Below are 21,768 nucleotides of genomic sequence, written 5' to 3' on the forward strand. Positions count from 1 at the left end.
CAAATTATTTCCAGCATCCACAGTATTTTGCTCTGTAACCATCTGAGAACTCTGCTCCTCCAATTCTGGCCTTTTGCCCATCCTTCAACCCCACCATTGACGGCGTGCCGTCAACTGCCAAGGCCCTAAGCTCTGGAATTCCCTCCATAAACTTATCTGTCCCTCTACCTCGCTTTCCTCCTTTAAGATGCTCCTTTAAACCTACCGGTTTGACCAAGCTTTTGGTCACCTGTCCCAGTATCATCATATGTGTTCTGGTGTCAAATTTTGTTTGATAACATTCCTGTGAAGCAGCTTGGGTGGTTTTACTACATGAAAGGAGCTATATAAATGCAAGTTGTTGCTTATGATCCTTTCTCAATCTTGTGACTTTTGCATTCGCCACATTAAATAACATCTGCCACTCAACAGTTCGACTCCCCAATCTAAACAAGTACTTCTGTATTGGTCTGTTCCTTGGTGTTTGCAGTTATTCCCAGTTTAAAATCCTTTGTATACTTGGTGGTGGCCATTTTATTTGCCCCCCCCCACCCCCCCCCCACCCCAAGGAGCGGGCTAAGAGGTGGAGGCACATAAAATTCCCACCAACAAGTTTGCAAAGGAAATCAAACTGGGACTGATTGCAAACATGGAACAGACCATATTTTACCAGTGATGAGGGAGGTGGCTGATGGCCCACCCCCCCCCCCCCCCTCCCTTTAGGCCAGTTGAGGCCCTTATTTGACCAATTAATGGCTGGCTGATTGGGCCCGGTGAGTCCCAACCCCACTTATCACCTCCTCTGGCCTCCATCGCTGGCTGGGTCCCTCTGATTGGCCAGCAGCTCTTGGAAACAGGACATCCTGCCTCAGAGGAGTAGAAGCCACGACCTCAGGCAATTAGCCAAGTAAAATAGTATCATGGCTTCCAGGGCCAGAGGAGGCAGGCTCACCCCGGCTTTCCAGTCGGTGGGTGAGGCCACTGTCTCCTCGTAAAATCCCGGCCCTGGTTTCTGTTCCCAAGCTATTATTACATAATGAACAGTACCGGCTCCATTACTGATCCCTCAGACACCCCATTAGGTGCTGGCCAAGGCTCTAACACCACCTCGGACTGCTTGCTGCTGTTTGGCTGAAAATGATACATTTTGAGTTCATGCTATCAAAGGGCCAGCAAGCGAAAGGGGATTTACTCCACATTGCGCCCTCCCCTGTGCATTTCATTCCCCTCATCTTTGAGGTCCAAATGAACTGAGTAAGTGAAATATCGCGTCCTTCAGTCCTGTAGCATAGACCGAGGTGGCACAGCGGACAGACTCCCACTTTGGTGCTCTGAGGAAAGCTGTAAGCAAGGTTGATGTGTATGGAATATTTCATGGTAATTGAGGAGCAATGAGGAGCCAGCTCTTCTGAAGCTTGGCTTCTCCTTGTATAGGTGTTGCACTGCACAGTGAGAAGGAATGGACACACAGGAAGCTACTGAAATTTATTTTTTGAGCCAATATCTCAGGATATTAACTGTTGCTGTTGTCTTTTCAGGGCCTGCATCAACCAGCATCTGATGAACAACAAGGATTGTTTTTTCTGCAAGGCCACGATCACAGCAGTGGATGATTATACAAAACCATCCTCTTCCTAGTTACCACTGATCTGCTGACCCTGCTTTTTACCTGCTTTCCAACACTGAGGGTAAAGGAGAAGGGATGCTGCTTCAAGACATTAGGGAATATGCATCATGCAGGGATTGGAATGATCAATATCCAATGTTTACAAAAAGGAATGATCCTCAGTGTTTCACCGAGCAGTGATGCACTTGTTAGACTGCTATTTTGTTTCAAATATTGATTGCTAGTGACTGAGACTAACGTGTTCTGAAGGGCAATTAACAGATTGGATTTCGCTCTATACCATCAAACTGCTACACAAATCTTGTGTCTTAGCTATGACTGCCACCCTGGGTCCTAATGCTTACCCGGTACCAGCTCATGAGACAAAAACTGGGCTCAAGTAAGGTTTAAAATTGTTCAAGACACATGGGAAAGAAAACAACTATTTGTGTCTCCCATTGGATTTTTTTTGGTGTCAACAAGAGTCAGGCAGGGCTTTGGAACAACTAGCTAATTGTCCTGTAATTGTGAGAAAATAACCTAGTGTCTGCAGATCATTTCATGCTCCAGGTACAGGTGACTTTCTTTAAGAGCTGCTTAGAGCTGCCTGGATCCCTTTCACCGACCATTGAAGTTTTTGTTGGGAACTTTTCACCACTGACAGAATTCAGATATTTGCTGTTCAGCTGGAATGTTCAGGGCCCTACTTTATCCTGGATTAAGTTTTATAACCCAGCCCGTCAGAAAACCATGGGAACATTTCCTTCAAACTGAGACTCTGCCAGGTGTCCTGAGCAGTTTTTCAACAAAACAGTGTCTTTCTGCACTTCCTACCTGTCTGATTGCCTTACCAGGGCTGGTTTCACAGCTTGGGCGCCATTGAAATGGGGCTGGAGTTTGTCCTTTAAATTCGTGTGCTTAATATCCAGCACCTGGCCCAGGTCAGTGACACAGGAAGACTCACTGCAATTTCATGGCTTCACTGAGTTGTCTCACAGTGATGTCAGTGCCCCAGTGCCATCACTAGAATGCCCAACTTCTCCACACCTCAGATCCAGGGTTCCCGTACCCCGCTGTCAGACCTTGTGTCCCCCAGACTTCCGTCCTTTGGTATTTTTCTCATCCATTACACTACCCTTCAGTTTGAATTCAAAGAAATGTTTACCTAACCCATCAAAATCTTAAATTGGGGCTGACACTGGATAATGCATGAGTCAGGGTCCTATGTTGCCACATGTTCTTATATTAGTTTCAAAAGGCAGTTTACTAAAGAGATGGCCCTGATAGTCACATTTTTGACACAGCAGACACTACAGCAGAACAATAGAAACCTCACTAACGTTAACACCAATGAGGAGATCACTGTCATCAGACACAAACAATCTGACGCCTATTGGAGTTGCCATAACATCTTTGTCCTAAGGATTCTGTGTCAACGATAGGATTGAGGACCAGTGGATCTTGCACAGAAATGTTGTAAGATCCAGGAAGCTCCTCCTTGTCCAGGCCTCAGTTTATCAGTGACTAAAATGTGGCCAGCTTAAAGCAGCAAGTTCTAAAAGTTAAACATAAACAAAATTGTGGTAAGAAATAAGTGGAGTGACAAGACATGTCAGCACTGAGCTCTTAAGACAGTTGTGCAAAGAAGCAGTGTAACTGTCCCATGCGAGTTGTGAGCTTTGACGGATGCCAAAATCTCCTATTCTTAATTATTGTGATTGACCAGAGGTACAAACACAATATATATGTCTGATAGTTTCCATGATGGGGAGTGACTGCTGCCTGCTTGGCCCCTCAATCTTGATCTCTCCCTCGTCACTAATCAAACCTAGTAGTACCAGACCCTGCTCACACCAGGAATTGTGGTGGTAAATACACTCAAAGCTCACCAGCACTTTGCCAGCCCAAAAAAAGCATTTTGCCAAAAACCGCCTCACCGTGCACCCAGACGGGTATACGTTCCATCACTGATAGTGGGTTGAATGTTCTGGTGCAGGCCAATGAGGCAATTTAAAGCTGGAACGTAACATTTTACATGAAAGCATCCCTAAGAGAACAGTGCCCTCCTGCTCCATCACAGGTGTGACCATGGTTATAGCTGTCAGGCACTCAAAGCTGGGCCAGCTTTGCACAGGTGAGGGTGTTAAGTTGAACAGCTGACTTGCTACGGACGAGAATCCAGCAGAGCCGTGGGTTAGCTGTAGATATTGATGTGCAGTATTCAGTCTATGTTATCATCTCTCAAACACAATCAAATATTTTAGAGGTTTTACATCGCGTGAAAGAAAAAAATTAATATTGTGACCAGCTGTGTAGTCCCAGTAAAAAAGCATAACATTGGCACATTCTGAGAACTGCTGATCCGTGCCTGGGAAATCCCTTAATGGGTCAGAACTTCCAGTTTATTTTTACAAAGAGAATTCCACAGTTGTTTCAACTATGATTATAGCAGGTAAGATACTCAAATCCTGTTCTGTTGATGTTAGTTGTGTTACAAGTGAGGGAGTTGAACTTTTCCTGCCACCTTACTGAAACTGCATGCAGTGAGAGCCCACTGATTCCTGCTTTTAATACTTTTACTGGGAGCCCCTTTTGTTGGGGCTGTGGATAATGTGTGAAGCTGCTGCTGTTGAATTTAATGGACAGTTCTTGTGAATTTATGTGCAGACCTGAGCATTAAAATGATTTATCCATCAGTCATGAGGTCTGGTTCACTGTGTATATACAGGACAGATCATGTGTTCAAATCAATAACATCACCTCAACATTGCAGAAGTTCCCAGCAACATCACATCAAAATGGCAGTCAGTCAATCGCTAACGTAGCCCATCCATTCACTCAGTCTAGACACACAATGTGCATTACCGGCCTAGATTATGTGCTGAAGTCCTGGAGCAGGGTTCGAACTCACAATCTTTATCCTCATAACTGAAAGTCATTAGTGAGCCAAGCTCTTGCCAATGCTTTCTGACACACTTTGGTCTTGAACCTGGATTTACCTTGTGCATTAATAGTTCAGTTGATAATATCCCTCTATGTTTGGTTATTCTAAAAACTACCCAATGTGACAAATGCAATCAGACTTGTAATTCTTTTTTATTTATTTATTTTTTATTTAGAGATACAGCACTGAAACAGGCCCTTCGGCCCACCAAGTCTGTACCGACCAACAACCACTCATTTATACTAATCCTACATGAATCCCATATTTCCTACCTACACTAGGGGCAATTTACAATGGCCAATTTACCTATCAGCCTGCAAGTCTTTGGCTGTGGGAGGAAACCGGAGCACCCGGCGGAAACCCACGCGGTCACAGGGAGAACTTGCAAACTCCACACAGGCAGTGCCCAGAACTGAACCCGGGTGTCTGGAGCTGTGAGGCTGTGGTGCTAACCACTGCGCCACTGTGCACTTTTCATTCAAAGGCCACAAAACATATTTAAAAATATAATTCAGTGCAGCCAGGATTCAGTAACATGATGTCATCGCTTCAGCCAAGATACTGGCAACATTCTACCAGCTGCAACACCCCTTGAATAAACACATAAACTCTCAATTACAACCATTCGGGTAGGTTGGTATGTGTTTAGCACAGATAAAAAGACAACACAAAGACTGCAGCAAATGTGCTGAAACATGTACAGTTCTGTTCGGCTATATTTGCATAAAATTCTCAGGATTTATCAGGTTAAAATACAATAGAAGACTTCACTCACTTATGCTTCATAGGCACTTTTAGCAGCCAATTTCATATCTGCTCCAAGAAACAAATTTTAAACTAAATAATATCTTCCACCTACAGGCAAAACTCTAATTCCAAATAGAAGTTGAGTTTCTAGAAAACCAGCATGCAAGGTCATTTAAAAAAAAAACACGTTGGAAACTCAGGAATTGATTTGGAGCTCCCACCGTTATCATTGGTCATTATTTCACCATTGAATGGTTAACTGCTTACATTTTAAAACATGCGAGCTTTCACTGGCCTCCCAGGAAAGAACACTGTAGGCCACGCAGCAGAGAAGCAGCAATCTCATGACATCCAGCACAGTGCAGTCGTGGCAGAAGCTTACATTTATTCTCAAACAATCCTTCCCTGCCCTCCCATTATGGCCTTGTAGAGCTGCAGTTAAGATGCTGAATTTTATTTTAGGGATTGAGCTCAGTGTCAGTACAGCAAGGGCAAGCTGGTAACTGGGTGACATGTACCACCACCCCTGCTCTCATGATTCCATAAACCATGCAAGTTGCAGACTTCAAGGTGGGAAAGAAAGTATTTAAATAAAAAAGGTTATTTTGAAGATGATGCCATATCACAATAACATCACCTGGAACACAGACCGAAGAAGAGAGAATCCCAGGGCTAACTCATCCAGTGACCTGATGGCTTATTTTTGTGTTAACGGGGGGGGGGGGGGGGGGGGGGGGCGCTACATACTGTTGGTGAAATAGACTCGCAACCAGAAAACAGAATACATCAGCCTTAGAAAGTGTTGAGAGGTGCAGCTTTCCTAGAAATTTTTAAAAAGCCATTCTCTAGCGCAAGATTCGCCAAGATGTTGGCTCCAATGCTGGAATGCATCAGAAGACCTACTCCCCTCATGCAGCCACCATCAACCAAGATTTGTGGGAAATAAAATTGCAACCATTCCAAGCTGACCTCCCCCTCTCACACACAAAGATAGGAAGCTACAAAGATATCTCCAGAGCGATGTCTGAGTGAGTGTTCAGATGCAGGAGGGAGAATTAATGTAATACCCAGACCCTCATTCGGTAGTTGATCAGCAGCTCCATTCTATCCATTGGTGATTGGCACAGTTCAGTCCTTTAGCTCAGATACAGGGGCTGGTGTCCATCTCGAGCAGTTGCTGTGACCTACATGATTATCTTGGGTTCAGGTACAGAGTCAGCAATGGACTTATGAGGTAGGACATTGGCCCCATTCAGGTACAGCTCATCTTTCACAATCACATCTTCTCCCAGGACTGCAACATTCTCCATCCGCACCTAGAAACAGACAGCAATCAGCCCAGACACCACCAACAGCAATCCCATATCTCTACTTAGGAACAGGAGTAGGCCATTTAGCCCCTTAACACTGCTCTACCATTCAAACAGATCCTCACTGATGTATGACCTAACTCTGTATACCCACTTTTATTCCCTATCCCTTGATACCTTTGGTTAACAAAAATCTCTGATTTTAAAATTAACTGTTTATTTTTTTCGATCGGGAGATGTGGGCATCGTTGGCTATGCCAGCATTTAATTGCCCTTGAAAAGGTGGTGGTGAGCTGCCTTCTTGTGAGGTAATGCATTTTGGAAAGTCTAATACAGGTGGGAAGTATACAGTAAATGGCAGAACCCTTAGGAGTATTGACAGGCAGAGAGATTTGGGCGTACAGGTCCACAGATCACTGGAAGTGACAACACAGGTGGATAAGGTAGTCAAGAAGGCATAAGGCATGCTTGCCTTCATCGGTCGATGCAGTATAAAAATTGGCAAGTCATGCTGCAGCTGTACAGAACCTTAGTTAGGCCACACTTGGAATATTGCATACAATTCTGGTCGCCACACTACCAGAAGGATGTGGAGGCTTTGGAGAGGGTACAGAAGAGGTTTACCAGGATGTTGCCTGGTCTGGAGGGTATTACCTATGAGGAGAGGTTGGATAAACTCGGATTGGTTTCACTGGAATGACGGAGGTGGAGGGGGGACCTGATAGAGGTTTACAAAGTTATGAGTGGCATGGACAGAGTGGATAGTCAGAAGCTTTTTCCCAGGCTGGAAGAGTCAGTTACTAGGGGACATAGGTTTAAGGTGCAAGGGGCAAAGTTTAGAGGGGATGTGCAAGGCAAGTTCTTTACACAGAGGGTGGTGAGTGCCTGGAACTTGCTGCCGGGGGAGGTGGTGGAAGCAGGTACGATAGTGATGTTTAAGAGGCATCTTGACAAATAAATGAATAGGATGGGAATAGAGGGATACGGTCCCCGGAAGTGCAGAAGGTTTTAGTTTAGACAGGCATTGTGATCGGCGCAGACCTGGAGGGCCGAATGGCCTGTTCCTGTGCTGTACTGTTCTTTAAGTGGTAAGTATCATTCGTGCCACATATCAGCCCAAGCCTGGATGTTGTCCAGGTCTTGCTGCATATTGACACGGGCTGCTTCAGTATCTGAGGAGTCGCGAATGATGCTCAACCCTGTGCAATCATCAGCAAACATCCCCACTTCTGACCTTATGATGGAGGGAAGGTCATTGATGAAGGAGCTGAAGATGGTTGGGCCTAGGACACTACCCTGAGGAACTCCTGCAGTGATGTCCTGGGACTGAGATAATTGACCTCCAATAATCACAACCATCTTCCTTTGTGCTCGGTATGACTCCAACCAGCGGAGAGTTTTCCTCTGATTCCCACTGACTCCAGTTTTGCTAGGGCTCCTTAATGCCATACTCGGTCAAATGCTGCCTTAATGTCAAGAGCAGTCACTCTCACCTCACCTCTGGAGTTCAGCTCTTTTGTCCATGTTTAGACCAAAGCTATAATGAGGTCAGGAGCTGAGTGGCCTGGGTGGAACCCAAACTGAGCGTCACTGAGCAGGTTATTGCTGTGCAAATGCTGCTCGATAGCACTATGGAAAAATCCTTCTATCACTTTGCTGATGATCGGGAGTAAATTGATAGAACTGTAATTGGCCGGGTCGGATTTGTCCTAAATCCTGCGTTTTGTGCACCGGACAAACCTGTGCAACTTTCCACATTGTCGGGTAGATGCCACTGTTGTAGCTGTACCGGAACAGCTTGGCTAGGGGCATGGCTAGTTCTGGAGCATAATTCTTCTGTACAGTTGCTGGAATGTTGTCAGGGCCCATAGCCTTTGCAGTATCCAGTGCCTTCAGCTGTTTTTTGATATCACGTGGAGTGAATCAGATTGGCTGAAGACTGACATCTGTGATGCTGAGGACCTCAGGATGAAGCCGAGATGGATCATCCACTTGGCACTTCTGGCTGAAGGTGGATGCAAATGCTTCAGCCTGGTCTTTTGCACTGATGTGCTGGGCTCCCCCATCATTGAGGATGGGGCTATTTGTGGAGCCACCTCCTCTTGTCACTGGTTTAATTGTCCACCACCATTCACGACTGGATGTGGCAGGACTGCAGAGCTTCGATCTGATCCGTTGGTTGTGGGATTGCTTAGCTCTATCGCATGCTGCTTCCACTGTCTGGCATGCAAGTAGTCCTGTGTTGTAGCTTCACCAGGCTGACACCTCATTTTTAGATATGCCTGGTGCTGCTCCTGGCATGTCCTCCTGCATCTTCATTGAACCAATTGATCAAGCATCAACTGCCATTTGGGCAGAGAGTTCCAAATTTCTATCACCATTTGTGCGTAGAAATGTTTCCTGAATTCACTCCCGATAATCTAAAAATTAGAGCTATACCTATGCCCCCAGTCCTAGACTCCCCAATCATTGTAAATAGTTGTTCTCTATTTACTTCATCAGTTCCCCAATAACATTTTCAAAACTTCAATCAAATCACCTTTTAACCTTCTAAATTCCAGGGAATACAACCTTGTTCCTGTAATCTCTCCTCGTAATTTAACTCTTATAGAGTCCAGCTATCATTCTGGTCTGCACTACCTACACTGCACTCCCTCAAGGGCCAATATATCCTTCCTAAGGTGTGGTGCCCAGAACTGCTCTCAATATTCCAGGTGTGATCTAACCAGGGCTTTGTATAGCTGAAGCATGACTTCTACGCCCTTGTATTCTCGTCCTCTAGATATAAAGGCAATATTCCATTAGCATTTTTGATTATTTTCTGTACCGGTTCACGACACTTTAATGATCTGTATACCTGAACCACCAAGTATCTTTGGACCAACAGTTTCTAGCTTTTCACCATTTAGAAAAATACTCTGTTCTATCCTTTTCAGGTCTAAAGTGGATGACCTCACGTTTGCCTACACTGAAATCCATTTGCCACAGTTTTACCCATTCACTTAATCTACTTTCTAAATGGTGAAAAGCTGGAAACAGTGGGGGTCCAAAGAGACTTGGTGTCTAGATACACAGTTCATTCAAAAGGAATGACCAGGTTCAAAAAACAATCAAAAATGCTAATGGAATTCTGCCCTTCTTATCCAGAGAACTAGAATACAAGAGGGTAGAAATCATGCTTCAGCTATACAAAACCCTGGTTCAACCACACTTTGATCACTGAGAGCAGTTTTCAGCACCACACCTTACAAAAGATATACTGGCCTTGGAGGGAGTGCAGTGTAAGCTGAACAGATGATACCTGGACTTCCAAGAATTAAATTACAAGGAGGCAATACACAAACTAGAATTGTATTCCCTGGAATTTAGACGGTTAAGGGATGTTTTGATCAAAGTTTTCAAGATATCAAAGGGGAACTGACAGGAAAGAAAAAGAGAAACTATTTCCACAAATTGGAGAGTCCAGGACTAAAAAATTAGGAGCAGACCTTGCAGGAGTGAAATTAGAAAACACTTCTACACAAAATGATAACTGATGCTAGATAAATTATTAATTTTAAATCTTAGATTGGTAGATTTTTGTTAATCAAAGATATTAAGGGATATAGGGCAAAGTGCCTCTATACCTACTGGAGAGGGGCTGCTCCTCAAGTTCTGGTTGCACTTCAGTCCCACATTCCTAATCTTCAGCCACCTGGTGCAGAGGGGAACATGCAAGTCAAGGGATCTCATGAGACTGCTCCTGGGCCTGGCCAAGGTGGCCATCAACAGGTCCAGACATCAGGCAGTCGAGGGTGGGGGTCGTTTGGCCAGACTGCCCTCTTCCGCAGCTACATCCATGCCCGGGTGTCCCTGGAGAGGGAGCACGGGGTGTCTGCCGGTATGCTTGAGACCTTCCGCGACCGATGGACACCAGAAGGACTGGAGGGCATCATCAGCACAGAGAATTACATTTTAGTTTGATTTAGTTAAGTTTCCTTTATAGTTTTTTTTCTTGTTACCATACTGGTACCCCTTCAATAGCAATATCTAGTCCCTCCCTTTAAGTTTGTTTTCAAACGAGGATACCTAATGGAATAAAAGCAAAATACTGTGGATGCTGGAAATCTGAAATAAAAACAGGAAGTGCTGGAAATACTCAGCAGGTCAGGCAGTATCTGGAGAGAGAAGCAGAGTTAATGTTTTAGGTCTGTAACCTTTCATCAGAACTGATGTGTTAAGTCCAGAAACCAACAATTAACTGATTGCAGGCTCTAGGGAGCTGAGCACGTCCCACAAACCCTGTTCACTGTCTCTAATCTGCCAGCCAGCCTTACCGAGCAGCACAAGCTGAGGCCTGTGAGCACAGTGCCACATGTTGTGGAGGTAATGTTACTCACAGGCCTGAAGCGTCGGACAGGAGATACTGTCAGTGAGATGCATTCACACCCAGAAAACACTGAGTACAGTCAATGCCCCAAGGGCAAGATCCTCCGCCACTCTCTCCCACTCCCACTTACCCTTCTCCGATGCCCTCCCTCATATCCTCTCACTGCCCTCCCTCGCCCACTGCCCTCACTCACCCACTGCCCTACGTCAGAACTCCAGCCAATGATACAGGACTCCAGCCAGGAGTGGGAGCGTATCCGTGAGCCCTTCAGCACTGTACAGCGCTTTATCCGCACTCCATCCTCGATCACCACTCCAGGGCCAATTGTCACATTTGGACCAATGGAGCACTTCTCTCCAATCTGGGCGCTTGGGTCCTAGCAGAGAGAACGACCAATTCACAATGAGTCTCAGTCTGTGGGAGGGAGGTCCAATACTGCAAGATAAATGTGAGTGCTGAAATACAAAGAGGTCCATACATGGGGCTGGATCACACTGTGGGTCAGACACTGGTCTTCCATGTCTAGCCTAAACAGATGGGATGGAAGTCTCTTATCCTCTGGCTTTAAAGATCCTATGTGAAATGACTTTGGCCCATCCCAACCCTATTCCTACTGTGCTTTGCCCTTGACCCCTTACATCAGCTCCAAGTGGCAACATCACTCAGACAGGCCTAAGCAGAGCTGGTATAGGATATGAAACATATTAGGGGATATTTGGAGGTTGGACCTGAAGCATGTTGTATGGACAGTATAGAGGGAGATTTATACTGCAATTGGCTGTGCGATATCTGGTCTGGGGAATGTTCGGTGCCAATGCTGGATGTTTGTAAAGGTACCCCAGTACTGACATCCCTCAGTGCAAGCAAATATTTTCAAAAGGTCCTTCCTCCAGACGCCATGCCATCTGGCATTCCCAAGGTACTGACTCACACTGACTGCCTTTGCCGCGTTTGCCTTCACTTGGAGAAGTGTACACACCATAGCACTTAAAACGGAAGTGTGACTTTCAGGATTAGAAGGGGAAGCACCTTTGAAACCACCCCCTCCAACCCACTTTGATGGGAGTCATGCCTGCCCTACATCTTTTGACATAGTGATTCATTGGGTGGTGACTACGAAGCTGTCAGATTGCCATAAAAACCCAACTGGTTCATTAATGCCTTCTAGGGAAGGAAATCTGCTGTCCTTATCTGGTGAGGCTTATAAATGACTCCAGTCCCACACTATTATGGTTGACTGTCAACTGCCCTAGCAAGCTACGCAGTTGTGACAACTAGAGATGGGCAATAAATGCCAGCCTTCCCAGCAACATCCACATCACCAGAATCTTTTTATTTTCATTGACTATTTGGTTTAAAGGCAGGCTCTCTAAACTTTTTTTTTCAAACTGGCTTCCTCTTTCAAAATGCTGAGGGTATCAAGATTAGAAAATATAGGATAGGATAGACAGAGGGTAGCAGGGGAAGGGTGCTTTTCTGAATGGAGGGCTGTGACTAGTGGCGTTCCGCAGGGGTCAGTGCTGGGTCCTTTGCTGTTTGTATTATATATAAATGATTTGGAGGAAAATGTAACTGGTCTGATTTGTAAGTTTGCGGATGACACAAAAGTTGGTGGAGTTGCAGATAGTGATGAGAATTGTCAGAGGATACAGCAGGATATAGATCGGTTGGAGACTTGGGCAGAGAAATGGCAGATGGAGTTTAATCTGGACAAATGTGAGGTAATATATTTTGGAAGGTCTGATGCAGGTGGTAAGTATACAGTAAATGGTAGAACCCTTAGGAGTATTGACAGGGAGAGAGATCTGGGCGTACAGGTCCACAGGTCACTGAAAGTGGCAACGCAGGTGGATAAGGTAGTCAAGAAGGCATACGGCATGCTTGCCTTCTTCGGTCGGGGCATAGAGTATAAAAATTGGCAAGTCATGCTGCAGCTGTACAGAACCTTAGTTAGGCCACACTTGGAATATTGCGTACAATTCTGGTCGCCACACTACCAGATGTGGAGGCTTTGGAGAGGGTACAGAAGAGGTTTACCAGGATGTTGGCTGGTCTGGAGGGTATTACCTATGAGGAGAGGTTGGATAAACTCGGATTGTTTTCACTGGAACGACGGAGGTGGAGGGGCGACATGATAGAGGTTTACAAAGTTATGAGTGGCATGGACAGAGTGGATAGTCAGAAGCTTTTTCCCAGGGTGGAAGAGTCAGTTACTAGGGGACATAGGTTTAAGGTGCGAGGGACAAAGTTTAGAGGGGATGTGCGGAGCAAGTTTTTTTTACACAGAGGGTGGTGAGAGCCTGGAACTTGCTGCCAGGGGAGGTGGTGGAAGCAGGTACCATTGCAACGTTTAAGAGGCATCTAGACAAATACATGAATAGGATGGGAATAGAGGGATACGGTCCCCGGAAGTGCAGAAGGTTTTAGTTTAGACAGGCATCAAGATAGCGCAGGCTTGGAGGGCCGAATGGCTTGTTCCTGTGCTGTACTGTTCTTTGTTGATAGTATGAACTACCAGGTTGTTGTAAAAACCCTAATGTTCACTCATGTCCTTCAGGGAACGAAACCTGTCATCCTGTCCCAGTCTGGCCTATATGTGACTCCAGACTCACAGCAATATGGTTGACTCTCAACTGCCCTCTGAAAAGGCCCAGCAAGTCACTCAGTTGTATTCAAGAAGGCAGCTCGCCACCACCTTATCAAGGACAATTAGGGATGGACAATAAATGCTAGGCCTGCCAGCAACACCCACATCCCACATATGAATAAAAGAAAGATGAAGAGTAAAATTTTAAGTTAATACAATATAAAAACAGACAGATAAAGAAGAAAGGAGAAAGCGTAAGGGCAGCAATACATGAGCAAAACTAGAAACTTTTAATTCAAACTAGAATGTAGTCTAATTTAGGGTTCATTTTTGGAGTGGTTTTTGCTGATGTTTGAGTGGTTATATTGCAGTGTCACAGTGACTGTGTGGTTTTACTTTGCAAAGCTGGCCAGCTTAAAACAGACTGGAGTTTCTCTGGATTTGGCTGGGGTCAGGTTACACTGAGCTACAGAAATCTCTCACACATCATCTACTCTGCTGCTCTAGGCTATCACAAATACACCAAAATCCTAACTATTGGAATACACTAACATCCCATGATCCTATTGCAATCTTGATTTTTGGTAAAGGAACTGTAAAAGCAGAAGTCCAAATTTTGGTTCCCAAAATCCCAGGTTAAAAATCCCAGAATTTTACATGGGTGAAACATTGGATTTGTTCAATCACCCTAAAGCCGGGGCCTCAGCCTCCAGGCAGCAGCTCCAGCATCACTCACTGGTCAGACTGCAAAGACTGGCCAGCCACTGCCACCTGCTGGGAGAAAAGAGACAATTCGCTACCTCCTAAAGATCCATCCCACGAGTACAAACATACCAAGACCAGCAATTTAAAGACACTCAGCATACCATCAACTGGTAAATCCAATGAGACCCAGACTAGAACCTGATTGGAGGGATTCATTCACCTTTGCCAAGATGAATTAATCTGGAGCTGTTTTCAGATTTCCTGATCAATTACACAGTCACCAAAAAACTAGCACATTTATTCAGACTAGCAATATGAAGTGGTGTGAAGTAACCTTTAACAAGGTCCATCATGACAGTTACACGAGTTTGGGTGTCAAGCAGTATGGGAGCTGCATTCTCCAATGAGAGTTCCTGTTCCTATTGATGCAATGAAAAGCCTGGAGCGACCGTTGGCATTAAGATTGCTCCAGTGCCACTGACTCCTAATGCAGGCTTGTCACTAAAGTCAGCAGTATGCTCAACTTAAACCAACCCAATTCTTTATAATCATAGAATCATGTCTGTGTCTGTGCCAGCCGAAAAAACAATCCACCCAGTCCAATCCCACCTTCCAGCATTTGGTCCATAGCTCTGCAGATTACGAAACTTGAGGTGCATATCCAGACTTCTGGAACTCACTGCCTGAAAGGGTAGTTGAGGCAGAGACCCTCAACTCATTCAAAAGGAAGTCCGGATATGCACCTCAAGTGCCGTAAGCTGCAGGGCTACGGACCAAATGCTGGAAGGTGGGATTAGAATGGGTGGATCATTTTTCGGCTGGCACAGACACAATGGGCCAAATGGCCTCTTTCTGTGCCTTAAACTTTCTATGATTCTGATGCTTGTGAATGAATTGAGGGTTTCTGCCTCAACTGTCCTTTCAGGCAGCGAGTTCCAGACCCCGACCACCCTCTAGGTGAAAAGACTTTTCCTCATCCCACCTCTAATCCTTCTACCAATCACTTTAAATCTATGCCACCTCGTCACTGACCTTTCTGCTAAGGTAAATCGGCCCTTTACATAAACTCTATCCAGGCCCCTCACAATTTTGTACATCTCAATCAAATCTCTCCTCAGACTTCTCTGTTCCAAGGAGAACAACCCCAGCCTATCCAATCTTTCCTCATAGCTGTAATTTTCCAGTCCTGGCAACATCCTCGCAAATCTTCTCTCCCCTCTCTAGTGCAATTACATCCTTTCTGTAATGAGGTGACAGAACTACACACAGTACTCAAATGTGGCCTAACCAATGATTTATACAGTTCCAGCATAACCTCCCTGCTCTTATATTCTATACCTCAGCTAATAAAGGAAAGGATTCCATATGCCTTCTTAACCACCTTATTGACCTGTCCTGCTACCTTCAGGGATCTGTGGACATTCACTCCAAAGTCCTTCACTTCCTCTACACTTCTCAGTATTTTCCCATTAATCGTATACTCCTTTGCCTTGTTTGACCTCCCCAAATGCATCACTTCACATTTTTCCAAGTTGAATTCCATTTGCCACTTTTCTGCCCATCTGACCAGACCATCAATATCTTCTTACAGCCTACAGCTATCCTCCTCGCTATCTACCACACTGCCAATCTTTGTGTTGTCTGCAAACTTCTTGATCATGCCCCCCACATTTACATCCAAATTGTTAATATATACCACAAAAAGCAGGGGACTCAGCACTGAGCCCTGCGCAAGGCCACTGGAAACAGCCCTCCAGTCTCAAAAACAACCGCCAACAATTACCCTTTGTTTCCTGCCACTGAGCCAATTTTGCAACCTTCTTGCCACATTTCCCTAGATCCCGTGGGATTTTATTTTTTTTAAGCAGTCTGCCATGCGGGACCTAGTCATAAACCTTGCTAAAATCCACATCAACTATACTAACTTCATCTATTTTCCTTGTTACTTCTTCAAAAAATTCAATCAAGTTGGTCAGACAAGATCTTCCCTTAACAAATCCATGCTGACTATTCTTGATTAATCTGTGCCTTTCTAAGTGACAGTTTATCCTCTCTCTCAGAATAGATTCCAATAAGTTGCCCACTACTGAGGTTAGACTGACTGACCTGTAATTTTTTGGTCTATCCCTCACTCCCTTTTTAAAAAGAGGTACGCTAGCAGTCGTACAATCCTCCAGCACCACACCTGTATCCAGTGAGGACTGGAAAATGATGGTCAGACCTTCTGCTATTTCTTCTCTTGCTTCTTTTAACAGCCTGGGGTACATTTCATCTGGCCCTGGTGATTTATCAACTTTCAAGGATGCTAATCCCATTAATACTTTCTCTCTCCCTATGTTTATCACATCCAATACTTCACACCCCTCTTCCTTAACTACAATACCTGCATCATTCCCCTCTTTTGTGATGACAGACGCAAAGTATTCATTAAGAATAATACCAACATCTTCTGCCCCTACACGTAGGTTACCTTTTTGGTCTTTTATGGGCCCTATTCTTTCCTTAGTTATCCTCTTACTCTTAATGTATTGATAAAACATCTTTGGGTTCACCTTGATTTTGCTTGCCAATATTCTTTCAGGCCCTCTCCTAGCTTTCCTAATTTCATTTTTGATTTCACCCCTCCACTTCCTATACTCCTCTTGGCTTTCTGTTGTATTGAGTTCTCGGTGTCGGGCATAAGCCTTCCTCTTCTGCCTTATCTTACCCTATAAGCTCCTCGACATCAATGGGACTCTAGATTTGGCCATCCCACCCCTTTTCTTTATGGGAACATGTTTACTCCGAACCCCTTGAATCTCCCCTTTGAATGCCTCTCATTTCTCCGACACTGATTTACCTTCAAGTAGCTGTTTCCAGTCCACTCTCGCTAAATCACTCCACAGCTTGGTAAAATTGGCCTTGCCCCAATTGTGAACTCTTAACTCCTGTTCTATCCTTGTCCTTTTCCATAATTATGTTAAAACTGACTGAATTATGATCACTACCACCAAAATGCTCTCCCACTGCCACTCCTTCCACCTGCCCATTTTCATTTCCTAAAACTGCACCCTCTCTTGTTGGACTTGCTAAATACTGGCCAAAAATATTCTCCTGAATGCACCTCAAGAATTCTGCTCCCTCAATTCTTTTCACACGAAAACTATCCCAGTTAATATTGGGGTAGTTAAAATCCCCTATTACTGTTCTATTGTTCAAAGGATCAAAGGATATGGGGAAAAAGTGGGAACAGGTTACTAAGTTGGATGATCAGCCATGATCATAATGAATGGCGGAACAGGCTCGAAGGGTTGAATGGCCTACTCCTGCTCCTATTTTCTGTTTCTTGCACGTCTCAGAGATTTGCCTACATATCTGCTCTTCTGTCGCCCCCTGACTGGGGGTCTATAGTACACTCCCAGCAGTGTGATTGCCCCTTTTTTGTTCCTTAGCTCAATCCATATGGCCTCATTTGATGAACCTTCCAACGTATCAGTCAGTTACTAGGGGGCATAGGTTTAAGGTGCGAGGGGCAAAGTTTAGAGGGGATGTGCGAGGCAAGTTCTTTACACAGAGGGTGGTGAGTGCCTGGAACTTGCTGCCGGGGGAGGTGGTGGAAGCAGGTATCATAGCGACGTTTAAGAGGCATCTTGACAAATACATGAATAGGATGGGAATAGAGGGATATGGACCCCGGAAGTGCAAAAGGTTTTAGTTTAGACAGGCATCAAGATCGGCGTAGGCTTAGAGGGCCGAAAGGCCTGTTCCTATGCTGTACTGTTCTTTGTTCTTTTTTTATATCATCCCTCCTCACAACTGTAATTGTTTCTTTGACCAAAATTGCCACTGCCCCTCCTTTCTTATCCCCCTCCCTATCGCGTTTGAAAACACTGTAACCAGGAACGTTGAGCTGCCATTCCTGTCCCTCCTTAAGCTAAGTTTCTGTAATAACTATGACATCATACTGCCATGTGTCTGTCTGTGCCCTCAGCTCACCTGCTCCTGACAAAGGTAAGGGCTCCTCCTCTCCCAGCTCCACTGCTCCTCAGAGGATTGTTGTCAAACTCGATGGTGAAGGTGGGGCTCTAACCGTAGACCAGGGATTGGTGGAGATGGTAAAATACTCTGATTGCGAGAGTTTGAGTGGTGGGACGACCCATAAGGTCTAACATTCTGTCCAGGGACAGCACTTGATCGATCCAAAGCTCAGCAAATGCGTTGTTGTTGTAAAACGCTGAGATTGCTGGGAGCCCCTCTGAAAAATCGGACAGATCGCACACTCATTGGATGGAAGTAAGCAGCAGTCACAGGTTTCCAGAAAAGGAGTGCCCAGACGAATGAACCAGGATGAAGAGCTCAGCAGAGTGAGATGATGGTGTAAAACCCCATCAAGACCAGGCGCGAGGCTCCCCGGCACTGAGACTGTGTGCAGGATACTTACCACCAACACATTTCCAACGATGCCAGGCCCTTGGTGCAGCCTGTCTGGTGCTTTGTGTCGGAGGGACTGCAGGTACATGCACATCCCAGTCAGGAAGTCTTTGGGCTGCCCGATGTCCATCCAGAACCCTATATACAAAGCAAACAATTGCATCCTTCACCAGAGATTTGGGACAATCCACAATTCCTGATTCTTGGGGCCATCAGTCAAATTCAATCCTGGGCACAGCAAGCACACTACCACTGAGATCAGCGGGAATTCTCCACACTGCCTCAGGCTCCAGCAATCATTGCCTGTTGCTTATGGAAATTACCTTCGAATATAGGAACAGAAGGAGGCCATTCAACCCATCACACTTGTGCCAGCTCTTTGAAAGAGTTATCCAATTAATCCCACTCCCCCATCCTTTCCCCATAGTCCTGCAAATTTTTAGTTTCAAGTACTTATCCAATTCCCTTTTGAATGTTACTATTGAACCTGCTTCCTCCACCCTTTCAGGCAGTGCATTCCAGATCATAAAAACTCACTGCAAAAATAAAACTCATTTGCCCCCAATTCAATTATCTTAAATTTGTCTCCTCTGATTACTGACCTGCCTTCCAATGGAAACAGTTTCTCTTTGTTTACTCTAAACATTCCTCATGATTTTGAACACCTCTATCACATTACCCCCTTAGCTTCTCGGTTCCAAGGAGAACAACCTCAGTTCCTCCTTGTTTTTATTTCAGTTCCTCCAATCTCTCCATAGTAAATCTCATCTGCAACCTCACCAAGGCTTGTCATCCTTTCTAAATTGTGGCGTCCAGAATTGCCTACAATACTGCAGCTGAGGTATAACCAGAGTTTTATAAAGGTTTAGTATAATTTCCTTGTGTTCAGCTGGATCATGGCTGATTTGTACACCATATACACCTCCTGGATCTTCATGCCTATGAAAATACCTGTACCCTCCAATACTGCACCCTCTAAACAGTTTCTGGACTTCACTCGCTACATCTGTCTCCAAACTTGCTCAATGCTCCATATTGATTCCATCCACCTACCCAAGTCATCATTAGTCCAGGTCTGATGAAAGGTCTCAGATCTGAAATGTTAACTCTACTTCTCTCTCCAGAGATGCTGCCAGCCCTGCTGAGTATTTCCAGCACTTTTTGTTTTTATTTCATTATTATTCCACCATGGGACCTCTGACTTTAAATCTGGACTCCTTCCTATTATCGCCATCTATTTCCCATTTACTATCATGTTTTTATGCACCCTCATTTTTGTATAACTAGATCTATGTAATTCAAAATCTCGTCGAGTCCATTCGTGAGCACAGTTTGACTGCCGCTCCAGATCCCTGCCCATTAATCCACTCTTGCTCTCTTTCTCTAACTTTTTTCTTTCACCCTCCTAGAGTCTCTTCCATCATCATGCCTCCTTTCACTTCTCCTCAGGTACTTTGCCCTCCCAATTCTCTACCCTAACCCTTCAGTACTCCTCAACCTTCCTGCTCTCTTGCCACCTTCCAAGGTTCGATTCCCTCTTAGATAAGCCGACAGCTTCTCTGTGCCTCTCTTGGCATCCTCCGACAGGCCCATCAAGCTATTCGTGCTGACTCATTATAAGCAGCAACACCAATTGCCCTATCCTGCTCTGTCATCGACCTTCCCGCACGGTGTGCCCGCTGGGACTAATCTTGCTAATGTTCTTCCTGTCAAATTCACCCCTCCCACTGCTCACCCTGTGGATTCTGCTCTCACTGATCCTCTATGCATCACCCTCCAGAATGTCTGATCAGTTGTGAACAAGGCCTTTACCATCCTGAACTTATTGTGAATGATCGCATTGACAGCATAGCCTTAACAGAAACCTGGCTGAGGGGTGATGGCACCCTGCCACATAATGAAGCCTCCCTGCCATGGCTACACCTTACACCACTTGTCCTATCAAGACCGTTGCTGTGGTGGTGTGCTACTTATCACCAGATCACACCTTGCCACCTTTGCCTCTTTTGAGCATCTCACCTTGTTACACCCTGTAAGTAGGTTTGGCTAGCTAGATTTTAGCTTAACTTGACTATTTCTACACTATATCCTCTGTAATAACTAAAGATTAAGGAAGTCATCTTAATATTAACACGTGACCAAAGAAGCCATCTTGTGTCTTGTATTAACAACTATATTAATCAAATTAGTTTATTACCTGTCAAGAAACAATGATTACAATGCAATAAACCTTGACTGAGTTGTAATTAATTAATAATCATGCTAGAAAGAACAGGCTTTAATTTAAAAGTGTTAAGTTTAAAACTAAGTCCTAAGCTTAGGGCGGCACAGTGGCGCAGTGGTTAGCACCGCAGCCTCACAGCTCCAGGGACCCGGGTTCGATTCCGGGTACTGCCTGTGTGGAGTTTGCAAGTTCTCCCCGTGTCTGCGTGGGTTTTCTCCGGTTTCCTCCCACAAGCCAAAAGACTTGCAGGTTGATAGGTAAATTGGCCATTATAAATTGTCACTAGTATAGGTAGGTGGTAGGGACAGGTGGGGATGTTTGGTAGGAATATGGGATTAGTGTAGGATTAGTATAAATGGGTGGTTGATGTTCGGCACAGACTCGGTGGGCCGAAGGGCCTGTTTCAGTGCTGTATCTCTAATCTAATCTAATCTAATCTTGTAAGTGCAGTGTCAGTAGAATTTTGTAAATCACTGTGAGACAAAGTCAGTAGAAAAAGTATCACGGTGGTCAAGAATGAAGCCTCCCTGCCTGGCTACACCTTACACCACTTGCCCTGTCAGGACCGTCGCGGTAGTGGTGTGCTGCTTATCACCAGATCACCTTGGCCCGACACCCGACTCCTCTGCCACTCTCTCCTCCTTTGAGCATCTCATCTTGTTCCTCCCCTCATAACTCTCTTTCAAAATCATCTTTCTCTACCACCCTCCGAAGTACAATAGAAATTTTATCACCGAGATACAGTGGTTTACAGTCGGAAGGGAGTTGCCCTGAGAGTTCTCAATATCAGCTCTGGGCCCCATGAAGTCTCATGACATCAGGTCAAACAAACATGGGCAAGGAAACTTCCTGTTGATTACCACCCTCGGCTGATGAGTCAGTAGTCC

General features: G+C 45.0%; 2 protein-coding genes across 8 annotated transcripts in view; one reads left to right on the forward strand and one right to left on the reverse strand.

The window, feature by feature from the left end:
- Positions 1-4,272, forward strand: part of LOC137379949 (E3 ubiquitin-protein ligase RNF123) — a 536,536-nt gene extending 532,264 nt beyond the window's left edge. For all 4 annotated transcript variants that reach the window (XM_068051365.1, XM_068051363.1, XM_068051364.1 and 1 more), the window contains one exon: positions 1,518-4,272. In XM_068051365.1, the coding sequence (XP_067907466.1) occupies positions 1,518-1,617 (100 nt within the window). In that variant the 3' untranslated portion in view covers positions 1,618-4,272. The remainder of the gene's footprint in view (positions 1-1,517) is intronic.
- A 402-nt stretch (positions 4,273-4,674) lies between these two features.
- gmppb (GDP-mannose pyrophosphorylase B) overlaps positions 4,675-21,768 on the reverse strand; it is a 44,549-nt gene continuing 27,455 nt past the window's right edge. For all 4 annotated transcript variants that reach the window (XM_068051369.1, XM_068051370.1, XM_068051367.1 and 1 more), the window contains 3 exons: positions 18,668-18,795; positions 11,149-11,331; positions 4,675-6,592 (listed from right to left, as the gene is read on the reverse strand). In XM_068051369.1, the coding sequence (XP_067907470.1) occupies positions 6,461-6,592; positions 11,149-11,331; positions 18,668-18,795 (443 nt within the window). In that variant the 3' untranslated portion in view covers positions 4,675-6,460. The remainder of the gene's footprint in view (positions 6,593-11,148; positions 11,332-18,667; positions 18,796-21,768) is intronic.

Source organism: Heterodontus francisci, chromosome 19 (assembly GCF_036365525.1).
Source record: "Heterodontus francisci isolate sHetFra1 chromosome 19, sHetFra1.hap1, whole genome shotgun sequence".
Lineage (NCBI taxonomy): Eukaryota > Metazoa > Chordata > Chondrichthyes > Heterodontiformes > Heterodontidae > Heterodontus > Heterodontus francisci.